The following is a 12,186-nucleotide window of genomic DNA, read 5'->3' as shown; positions in this document are numbered from 1 at the left end:
TTTGAAAAGGGTAAGTCATGAGAAACTCGGCTTATGTAAATACTCTGATGGGGATGGAAGGAACTTTGTTCCAGCACTGTCACTTATTTCTTTGACCTCCTTCTGAATTACATGCTTCAAAAACAGAAGCACTCATTTAGTAAAAAAAACAAAATTTTTTTTACCTGCCATAATCATGAACAAATCCACTTCTTTCTTCACTTTTAATGAGAGCAAAGAATTGGAAGTCATACACTCCAAACACAAGCGGATTTGGTTTTCTGGTCTTTAGACTCATGCATTTTTTTGTCAAGACAGGTATTTCGATTTTTTCCTTGCATGCCCTGAGCCCTACACTACAGTTCCTCCTTTTTCTTCTTCCTCTATCTTTCTTCTTTCCTTCCCCCTTCCCCCAAAAGGGGCATAACTCTCACTTTTTGCCTTTCTATCCTCTTTGCTCTTTAGTTCAGGTCAGTTGCTCAGTTGTGTCCTGGCTCTTTGTGACCCCATGGACTGTAGCATGCCAGGTTTCCCTGTCCATCACCAGCTCCTGGAGTTTGCTCAAACTCATGTCCATCGAGTCAGTGATGCCATCCAACCATCTCATCCTCTGTCATCCCCTTCTCCTCCTGCCTTCAATCTTTCCCAGCATCAGGGGGTTTTCCAGTGAGTTAGTTCTTCGCATCAGGTGGCCAAAGTATTGGAGCTTCAACTTCAGCATTAGTCCTTCTGATGAATATTCAGGACCGATTTCCTTTAGGATGGACTGGTTTGATCTCCTTGCAGTCCAAGGGACTCTCAAGAGTCTTCTCCAGCACCACAGTTCAAAAGCATCAATTCTTTGGCACTCAGCCTTCTTTATGGTCCAACTCTCACATCCATCCATGACTACTGGAAAAACCATACCTTTGACTAGATGGACCTTTGTTGGCAAAGTAACGTCTCTGATTTTTAATATTCTGTCTAGGTTTGTCATAGCTTTTCTTCCAAGGAGCAAGCGTCTTTTAATTTCATGGCTGTGGTCACCATCTGCAGTGATTTTGGAGCCCAGGAAAATACAGTCTGTCACTGTTTCCATTGTTTCCCCATCTATTTGCCATGAGGTGATAGGGCCAGATGCCATGGTCTTCATTTTTGAATGTTGAGTTTTAAGCCAGCTTTTTTACTCTCCTCTTTCACTTTCATCAAGAAGCTTCTTCCTCTCACATGTAGGGAGTTCTGGGGACCCTTCCCCTTACCAGGCTGCTCTTTGTCCCAGTGTGTTCAGGAATGGGGACCTGTTAGGTCCCCTGTTTAGCCTGAAGCTGTTCCAGGCCACCAGCGAGGACTGGGAAGCAGTGTTGAAGCTTGTGACTGAGAACATGAAATTACAGAGCGGGCCTGTGGGCAAGTGAGTCTGGGGATTGCGGGAACTGGGCTGTCTTTCACTCCTGTTGCTGGGAGGCTCATGCAGGGCCAGGGGGTGTGTCTCCTCCAACCTCTGCAGTGGCTCTCCTGCACTCCTACGAGGGCTTACTCCAGCTCTCCTTGTCCTTCCATGATGCGTGATCCACCTCCAGCACCCCTCTGCCCCTACCACCGCCCCCCCCCCCACCAGCAATCTGTTTTCTAGTGTTCTCTGTGGATAAAATTTGTAAATTGAATGGTCTTACCTCTCTAATGAATGACCTTCTTACTCTTTAATGTAAAAGACAACATACATGCAAAATTTAAAATCTCTGCTTTAAAAAAGTCACCAACACATGTAATGTCTTTACTACTGCCAAGTACTTTTCCAGGCACTTGATACATTCTCAGTCCTATGACACAGGTAGTAGTTGTCATCTGCATTCTTTCCGTGGGGGAACTAAGGCACAGAGAAGGCAAGTAACTTGTGTAAAGTTCAACAGCCCCAGTAAACGGTGGAATTGGGATTCGGTCCTGACTCAATTACGTGCTTTTACTTTGCTATCTTGCCTCTAAAATGACAGTTGCTAGAATGAAATCTTTAGCAGTAGAAAGGCGTTTTGTTTGTTTGTTTTTGGCTGTGCTGTCCTTGTGATGGAGTGTGGGCTCTTCATTGCAACATGTAGTCTTTTCTGGTTGTGGCATGTGGGCTCAATTGCCCCATGGCATGTGGGAACTTAGCTCCCTGACCAAGGATCAAACCTGTGTCCCCTGCACTGCACAGTGGACTCTTAACTACTGGACTACCAAGGACGTCTGAGAAAGGCATTATTTGTTCTTAGTACTATGGTTATTATAAGGATCCAGAGAATTACAATTAAGGGTTTGGAACATTCATGGCCAGTGTTAAATGAGATTTCTTGAGATTTTACCCTTCTACTCCCTCCCACCCCCACCCTACCCCATTTTGGGGGCACACCATGTGGCTTGGTGGACATTGGTTCCCTGACTAGGGATTGAGTGCAGACCCATGGCAGTGGGTCCTAACCACTGGATCACCAGGGAGTTTCTCACACACCCTTATTTGAATTCTTTTCCACTTCTTTTCCTGTGTAGTGAGTCTCTGTGTGCTTATTATTGTCCAGTTCTAATGTTACCTTCTTTGTGGAAGTCTACTCGTTAACATTTTAATAACTCCTTGTCCTGTGTTCTTTTTAAATCCACATCAGTGATGGTCCTGATGGTCATATCATAACTGATGCATTGTATGGGTTTGTCTGCTTGTTCTTAGTTGCTTGTGTCTCTAAGTCTTACTTAGGTTGAGTCTTATCTTTAAACCTTTGTTTCTAGTGTGGGCCTGGTATCTGATTTTTTAGAAAATATTTTTAGTAAATTGTGGTATGGTGGGAAGTATTAGATAGGTTTATATCCTAGCTTTGTCTGGTATTATATGTCACCATGAGTAACTGTCTTGTGCTCTTTCTAGTATTTCCTCATCTCTAGAATGCAAAGAATAACCCATAGGATAATGTCTATAAATTAAAGACTAGTACATTAAACTAGCTTAGTGCTAGTTGCTCTTTTCTTTTATCAGTTTTTTTTTTTTTTAATCAGTTGTGTGTTAAAGATGAAAAATCTATTAAAAGTGGCTGGAACATCAAGGGAAATGTATTGATTTACACAGAAAGAATCTCTAGATTGAGTTAATTTGACATCTCAGTGGTATGATCAGTTCCTTCCGTCTTTCCGGCCTGCCTTCCCCAGCGGTGTGTTGGGCCTTTGGCTAGCTCCCCTCACGAGAGGTGCAGGGTGGCTCAGCGTGATTCCAGGTACCATCCCTAGACGAAGGCGGACAGAGAACTCGTTCAAGCCTTCTCTTCTGAAAGACAGCATACCCTTATTGGGCAAAACGAGGTCTCAGTAGTTAACCATTTTGTCAGTCACTGTCAAGAGGATATGACTAGATGGATTTAGGTTAAGTCAAGCATCATTCTGTAGGGCCAGGGAGGGATCTAGCCTCTCTGAAAGTATATGACAGTTGGCATTCTGACATTTGGGAGAAAATAATATTCTTATTATTCTTTATTTATTATTTTTATTTATTTGTATTAATTTTTTGACCACACTGAGCTCTGTGTGGAATCTTAGTTCCCCAATCGGGGATCAGGCTGGCGCCCCCTGCGGGGAAAGTGCGGAGTTTTAACCACCGGAGGGCCAGGGAAGCCCTCATGTTCTTATTTTTTTAAAAAGGGTTAGAATGGCTTTTAGATAGAAAAGTCACAAGCAAAAAGAACAACAAATGAAAACCTTTAGTGCCTCCCTCATAGAATCTGCCAGTTACCCTGTAGAGTGTGGAATGGTCTCTTAGAGTCAAGAACTGTTTCCAAATGCTATAGTGTCATCACTGACACATGTAAGAGAAAGTACATATTCTGAAGAATTTTCCTTCTGCAGTAATAGTAATGGTAATAATAGTGGAAGTTGTAGTAGTAGCTGTGGCAAAACTGTTAATTTCAAAAAAAAAAAAAGCATATTCTGCTTAGCATTTTTTTTTCCTGAGATTTGAGACTTTTTAAAGTTAAATAGAATCCATTTAAATAGAAGTTAGATGGATAAATATAAATAATAAAAATACAGATTATTTGTGCTTTTTGTTTTGTTTTTGTTTTCAGTGAATGAGCTCATTCTCAAACAGAAGCAAAGATTTGAGGAAAAGAGGTTCAAATTGGACCACTCAGTGAGTAGCACCGTATGTTTCAACTCTTTTATTACTATTTTTAATACATTTCATTTTGCTTTGTTCATTGGTTTAATACTAATTGGGTATGCAAGCTTAGCATATTACTGCTTTTTCTTAAAGGAGATCTAGGATTATCCTATTCAATAAACAGCTTTCTTTGGTCTGAATTGTCTAGAATTTACCCTTTTGAAAGGTCTGGTGGGGTAATACTGAGTCAGTTGGCTTGTAACACATTGCATTTAAAGAATTATATGGCAGGATGAAACTATGGGTGGTCATTTGAGAAAATTCTCAATTTAAGAGGATTAACCCCAAATTACTGAAGCAAATGAACTTAAATTATTACCTTACCAAATACAAAGTGGAAAAGATGGTTAGACAGGTAATTAAAATCTGGGCACTTGTTTTGAAGGGAATTATACCTTTGGAGAAGATGACTTGACGTATCTTGAATGTGCCTTTCATGTTATTTAAATGTATTTAAGGGAGAAATAGTGATTAAATTATAATTAGAAGGCATTGGGGAGCCACTAGCTGGGAAGGAATAGGTTGGAACATTATAGTTTATTTTTGATATGTAGTAAACATTAGAAAATAGCAAGCATTTGTTTTTGACTCTCTAAAACAGTTTTGTTAAGTTGGGTTTCTTCTTTGTTTTTAGAATGGCCACAGGTGGCAAATATTTCAGGATTTGTTGGGAACTGACCAAGATAACCTTGATTTGGCCAATGTCAACCTCATGCTGGAGTTACTAGTGCAGAAGAAGAAACAACTGGAAGCAGTAAGTGGCCCCTGAACTTGAAAATTTTTGTTTTAAAAAGATATAAAAATATTTAAAATAATAGGGTAGTGTTAGTCAGTCCAGTTTTATTCAGTAGGAGTTATCTGTAAACTATCACTTATATCCCTTTTTCAATTGAAAGAAAGAACAAATTCTTATAATACAACTTACTTGCAGTGTCCAGTTTTTATTAACAAAAGCTGAGTGTTCAGATCATGAGAAAGTACAGCTTCATTTTAACAGGGAACAATTATTATTGATCTTTTTTCTTCTAATGAATCTTCACCTCTTCACATGTGGGATTTGGAGGAGAAAATAGGGATTATTTTAATTTACATAAAATCCTTCCAGTGGGTGTGGGTTAACAGTAGCAGTCAGTAGTCGATGGCTTAGCTAAGGGCATTTAGAAAGATGGGAACTGAAACAAAATTATGTCCTGTTTTCATGTAATGGAATCTAAATAAGTGAAAAGTTACATTTATTTCAGGTAAATAAAGGTAAAACATATAAAATGAGAATTTGTATGTATTAATTAGGAATTGAGTATGCTCCATTTGAATAAAGACTGTATACATTAATATAAGCAGATAGCCACCCTTAACTACTTTGAACACAAAGGGGATATAAATGGACAGAATAAGGGAGTGAGAAGCTCACACACATAAAAAGGAAGAGCTTAACAAGCAAGCGTTAGGAACATTGGAACCATCACTTCTTTGGTGAATATAAGGAAATGAAATCAGGCATTTGAATGTTGTCAGGAGAGTTTCTGTTTTACTTCTCATGACTGTTTCTTTGGGACAGGTTTGATTTTCTTTTATTGGATTTTTATCCCATGGGAGATAATGTGGTTACCTGTACTTGTGAATTTATGTTTTTTGATAAAAGAAGAAAAAGAGCCTCTCAACTTGATTTTTAAGAAATTCTGTGGATTGATTCTGATTAACATAGCTTAGATCTGGATGAAACTGAGTAGAATGGGAATCTCTTAGTGGAAGAAAGGAGTAGTTGAGGTTGAGCCGACTAAAACGAGGCTCCCTGTTGTGTCTTTTTTCATGGTGGGAGTTTCTCCGGTGGTTTTTTTCTGTGGGGGCGGGGAGAGTGGGATGGCTTTATCTTTTATTTGCTTTTCTTTCTTTCAGATTTGTTGAGATGTAACTGATATATCATTGCTCATTGCTTAGTTGTTCAGTTGTGTCTGATTCTTTGGGACCCCATGGACTGTAGCCTGTCAGGCTCCTTTGTCCATGGGATTTTATAGGTGAGAAATACCAGAGTGGGTTGCCATTCCTGTCTTCAGGGGATCTTCCCTACCCAGAGGTTGAACCCGTGTCTCTTGTGTCTCCTGCATTGGCAGGAGGATTCTTTACCACTGGTGCCACCTGGGAAGCCAAAATTGATGTATAGCACTGCATAAGTTTAAGGTGTATAGCATAATGACTTGACACACATATATTGTAAAATGATTATCACAATAAATTTAGTTAACATCATCTCATATAGATAAAAGAAAAGGTTTTTTTTTTTTTCATGATGAGAGCTTTTTTAGGATTTACTTGCTTAGCAACTTTCAGATATACCATCCACTACTGTTAACTATTGGAGAAGGCAATGGCACCCCACTCCAGTACTCTAGCCTGGAAAATCCCATGGATAGAGGAGCCTGGTAGGCTGTAGTCCATGGGGTCGCTAAGAGTCAGACACGACTGAGCGACTTCCCTTTCACTTTTCACTTTCATGCATTGGAGAAGGAAATGGCAGCCCACTCCAGTGTTCTTGCCTGGAGAATCCCAGGGACGGGGAAACCTGGTGGGCTTCCACCTATGGGGTCCCGCAACTGAAGCGACTTAGCAGCAGCAGTGTTAGCTATAGTTATCTTGTTATACATTGTATCCTTGTTACTTATCTTAAAATTTTAAGTTTGTACTTTTTTGTTTGTTTTTTCCCTTTTTATTTTTTTAAAACTATTTTTATTGGAGTATAGTTGCTTTATAATGTTGTATTCGTTTCTGCTGTACAGCAAAATGAATCAGCTACACATATTCATATAACCCCTCCCTTTTGGACTTCATTCCCATTCCGGTCACCATAGCGCATTAAGTAGAGTTGCCTGTACTATACAGTACATTCTCACAGTTATTTGTTTTATTTATTTAAACATTTTTAATATAATTTCATTTATCTGCTTTTGGCTGTGCTGGGTCTTCATTGCTGCCCAGGCTTTTCTCTAGTTGTGATGAGTGGGGCCTTGCAGTGAGAGGGCTTCTCATTGTGATGGCTTCTCTCGTGGAGCATGGACTGTGGGGCACACGGACTTTAGAAGTCACGGTTCCTGGACTCCGGAGCACAGGCTCAATAGTTGTGGCCAAGTTGCTCTGCAGCATGTGGGATCCTCCTGGATCAGGGATCAAACCCATGTCTCCTGCATTGGTTGATGGATTCTTTATCTCTAAGCCATTAAGGAAGTTCTAGTTACGTGTTTTAAACATAGTATCAATAGTGTATATGTGTCAATTCCATTCTCCCAATTTCTCCCCCTCTCCCTTCACCCTTGGTATCCATATATTTGTTCCCTACATCTATGTCTTTATTTCTGCTTTGCAAATAAGATCATCTATACTATTTTTCCAGATTCCATGTATATGTTTTAATATTCGATATTTGCTTTTCTCTTTCTGACTTAAACTTCACTTTGTATGACATCCTAGGTCCATCCATGTCTCCACAAATGACTCCATCTTGTTCCTTTTTGTGGCCGGGTAATATTCCATTGTGTGTATTATCACCTCTTCTTTATCCATTGCTCTGTTAGTGGACATTTAGGTTGTGGAAATTGTACTTTTTGACCTTTATTCAATTTCCCCTGTTCCCTGCTTTTGGTAACCACACATCTGATCTTTTTCTGTAAGCTTGGTGTTTTTTGTGTGTTCTTTTAAGATTCATATGTATGTGAGATCATATGGTGCTTGTCTCTCTTTCTGACTTATTTCATTATACTGCTCATGAGGTCTATCCATGTTGTCACAAATGGCAGAATTACCTTCCTTTTTGTGGCTGAATAGCATTTTGTTATATGTACATATACCATCCTTGTGGCTCAGCTGATGAAGAATCTGCCTGTAATGCAGGAGATCTGGTTTCAATCCCTGGATTGGGAAGATCCCCTGGAAAAGGGAAGGGCTACCCACTCCAGTATTCTGGCCTGGAGAATTCCATGGACTGTATAGTTCATGGGGTCTCAGAGAGTCTAACACGACTGAGCGACCTTCACTTTCACACCACATCTTTATCCAGTCATGCGCTGATGGACACTTAGGTTATCAACATATCCTGGCAGTTATAAGTAATGCTGCATTGGACATGACAGTGTAGGTGTTTCTCTGACATAGTGGTTTAATTTCCTTTGGATATATACCCAGAAGTGGGATTGTTGGATCACGTGATAGTTTCATTCTTAATTTTTTTGAGGAACCTCCATTCTGTTTTCCATAGTGGCTATACCAGTTTACTTTCCTACCAGCAGGGCACAAGGGTTCCTTTTTCTCCACATCCTCACCCGCATGTGTTCTTTCTTGTCCTTCTGACGGTGACCATTCTGACTAGTGTGAAGTGACGTCTTCTTGTGGTTTTGACCTGTATTTCCCTAATGATTTGTGATGTTGAACGCCTTTTCATATACTTGTTGATTATTTGAATATCTTCTTTGGAAAATCCCTTGCCCATTTAAAAATTTTATTATTTGGGTTTTTTTTTTTAATTGCTATTGAATTATATTAATTCTTTATGTACAGTATTTTTTATATTAACCTCTTATCAGATATATGATCTGTAAGTATTTTCACCCATTCTCTTGGTTGCCTTTTCATTTTGTTGACCATGTCTTTGGTTTGCAGAAGCTTGTACATTTGATATAGTTGTACTTGTTTTTTGTTTTGTTGCTTTTGCTTTAGGTGTCATATCCCAGAAATTGTTGCCAAAACTCTTCTGTGCTTTTTAACATAGTTTTCTATTAGCATCTACTGTGTGCTAGATGCTGTGTTAAAGGTAGTGGAAAAGACAGAATTCTGCTCTGTATGTTGTGTTGAGGGGAACAGGGCACAATAGCTGAGGAGATAAACTAAATTAATAAATATTTTCACATAGTGGTAAATGATATAAAAATACTTTTTAATGATAGACTGAATATATATAGTTATCTTGCCCCCTTAATGTCATTAAAATGACAGTAAAGTGATTTTTAAAAGGCAAAAGAATGGGAGAAGAGACAGTATACTTTTTTAAGCTATAAAGTAGATGGATGAAAAGTGATAGATTAGATCTGAGAAAATTGAGCCGGCGGTAGGGAATTGGTAGGAACCAACCCTATTTAGATTATGGAAAAAAGGCCTTCCTTGGGTTTGGGAGCACGAAATACCTCATAGAGTAAAGGTTGGAAGCAGAGTAATTTGTTCAGAATCTGACTAAGGAGCAATTGGAATCTCTGATCCCTTCGTGTATAATTATAGCCATTGACCTAAGAGAACACTAGAAGTTACAGGCACATTTAAGGGTGTGTGGGGGCTTCTGTACTGAAGATAGACAAGTTTCATACTGAATGTGAGAACTGTTAACCTTATTCCCCATTTGACTTGTCAGTATTAATCTTTGTGTTCTTTCGTCTCTTAGAACTGAAGAAATACTGGTATCTTAGTTTTAGAACTCAGATCTTTTTGAAGAGGGAGGCAGTTCAGAAACAAAGGTATCATAGGTATTACAGCATTTTTACATTATTGTTTTCTTGTTTTACTTTGCATTCTAACAATCACAGAAAACTAACCAAACTGATCACATGGATCACAGCCTTGTCTAACTCAGTAAAACTGTGAGCTTTGCCGTGTAGGGCCACCCAAGATGGACAGGTCATGGTGGAGAGGTCTGACAAAATGTGGTCCCCTGGAGAAGGGAATGACAAACCACTTCAGTATTCTTGCCTTGAGAACCCCATGAACAGTAGGAAAAGGTGAAAAGGTATGATACTGAAAGATGAACTTCCCAGGTCGGTAGGTGCTCAATATGCTACTGGAGAAGAGTGGAGAAATAGTTCCAGAAGGAATGAAGAGACGAAGCCAAAGCAAAAACAACTCCCACCTATAGATGTGACTGGTCATAGAAGTAAAGTCCAGTGCTATAAAGAATAATATTTGCATAGGAACCTAGAATGTTAGGTCCATGAATCAAGGTAAAAGCAAAGTGGTTAAACAGGAGATGGCAAGAGTGAACATCGACATTTTAGGAATCTGTGAACTAAAATGGACCGGAATGGGGGAATTTAATTCAGATGACCTTTATATCTACTACTGTGGGCAAGAATTCCTTAGAAGAAATGGAGTAGCTCTCATAGTCAACAAAAGAGTCCAAAATGTAGTACTTGGGTGCAATCTCAAAAATGACAGAATGATCTCTATTTGTTTCCAAGGCAAACTATTCAATAGCACAGTAACCAAGTCTTTGCCCCAACCACTAATGCTGAAGAATCTGAGGTTGAATGGTTCTATGAAGACCTACATGACCTTCTAGAACTAACACCAAAAAAAACATGTCTTTTTCATTATAGGGGATTAGAATGCAGAAGTAGGAAGTCAAGAGATACCAAGATTAACAGGCAAGTTTGACCTCAGTATACAAGATGAAGCAGGGCAAAGGCTAATACAGTTTTGCCAAGAGAACGCACTGGTCATAGCAAACACCCTCTTCCAATAACACAAGAGACGACTCTACACACAGACATCACCATATGGTCAATACCAAAATCAGATTGATTATATTCTTTGCAGCCAAAATTGGAGAAGCTCTATACAGTCAGCAAAAACAAGACTAGGAGCTGACTGTGGCTCAGATCATGAACTCCTTGTTGCCAATTCAGACTTAAATTGAAGAAAGTGGGAAAACCACTAGGCCATTCAGGTATGACCTAAATCAGATGCCTTATGATTATACAGTGGAAGTGGCGAATAGATTAAAGGTATTAAATCTGATGGAGTGCCTGAAGAACTATGGATGGAGTTCTGTGATTTGTATAGGAGGTGGTGATCAAAACCATCTCCAAGAAAAATAAACGCAGAAAGGCAGACTTGTCTGAGGAGGCCTTACAAATAGCTGAGAAAAGAAGAGAAGCAAAAGGCAAAGGAGAAAAGGAAAGCTATGTTTATCTGAATGCAGAGTTCCAAAGAAGGGCATGGAGAGATAAGAAAGCCTTCCTCAGTGATCAGTGCAAAGAAATAGAGGAAAACAATAGAACACGAAAGACTAGAGATCTCTTCAAGAAAATTAGAGATACCAAGGGAACATTTCATGCAAAGATGGGCTCAGTAAAGGACAGAAATGGTAGGGACCTAACAGAAGCAGAAGATATTAAGCAGAGGTGGCAAGAATATACAGAAGAACTATACAAACGCAGCCACTGTGCTTGTGTGCTGTCACACAAAAAGGATCTTAATGACCCATATAACTATGATGGTGTGATCACTCACTAGAGCCAGATATCCTGGAGTGTGAAGTCAAATGGACCTTAGGAAGCATCACTACAAACAAAGCTAGTGGAGGTGATGGAATTCCACTTGAGCTATTTCAAATCCTAAAAGATGATGCTGTGAAAATGCTGCACCCAATATGCCAGCAAATTTGAAAAGCTCAACAGTGGCCCCAGGACTGGAAAAGGTCAGTTTTCATTTCAATCCCAAGGCAGTGCCAAAGCATGTTCGAACTACTGCACAATTGCAATAATCTCCATATGCCAGCAAATTAATGCTCAAAATTCTCCAAGCTGGGCTTAACAGTACATGAACTGAGAACTTGCAGATGTTCAAGCTGGATTTAGAAACGGCAAAGAAACCAGAGATCAAATTGCCAACATCCGTTGGATCATAGAAAAGCAAGAGAATTCCAGAAAAACATCTACTTCTTTACTGACTATGCCAAAGCCTTTGACTATGTGGATCATGACAATCTGTGGAACACTCTTAAAGAGATGGGAATACCAGACCATCTTACCTACCTCCTGAGAAATCTGTATGCAGGTCAAGAAACAACAGTAGAACCAGACATGGAACAACAAACTGTTTCCAAATTGGGAAAGGAGTACGTCAAGGCTGTTTCATCACCCTGCTTATTTAACTTACACGCAGAGTACATCATGTGAAATGCCGGGCTGGATGAACCACAAGCTGGAATCAAGATTGCTGGGAGAAATATCAATAACCTCAGATATGCAGATGATACCACTGTTATTGTAGAAAGTGAAGAGGAACTGAAGAGCCTCTTG

At 39.4% G+C, this 12,186-nt stretch overlaps 1 protein-coding gene across 5 annotated transcripts in view; it reads left to right on the top strand.

Moving 5' to 3' along the window:
- COP1 (COP1 E3 ubiquitin ligase) overlaps window positions 1–12,186 on the top strand; it is a 224,457-nt gene that overhangs the window by 39,682 nt on the left and 172,589 nt on the right. For 4 of the 5 annotated variants that reach the window (XM_005217088.5, XM_059875396.1, NM_001103256.1 and 1 more), the window contains 2 exon segments: window positions 4,038–4,114; window positions 4,767–4,886. In XM_005217088.5, coding sequence (XP_005217145.2) covers window positions 4,038–4,114; window positions 4,767–4,886 — 197 coding nt within the window. 5 annotated transcript variants of the gene reach the window in all.

Source organism: Bos taurus, chromosome 16 (assembly GCF_002263795.3).
Source record: "Bos taurus isolate L1 Dominette 01449 registration number 42190680 breed Hereford chromosome 16, ARS-UCD2.0, whole genome shotgun sequence".
Taxonomy (NCBI): Eukaryota; Metazoa; Chordata; class Mammalia; order Artiodactyla; family Bovidae; genus Bos; species Bos taurus.
Note: the sequence above shows the minus strand (reverse complement) of the source record. Positions and strands in the feature narration are given on the sequence as shown.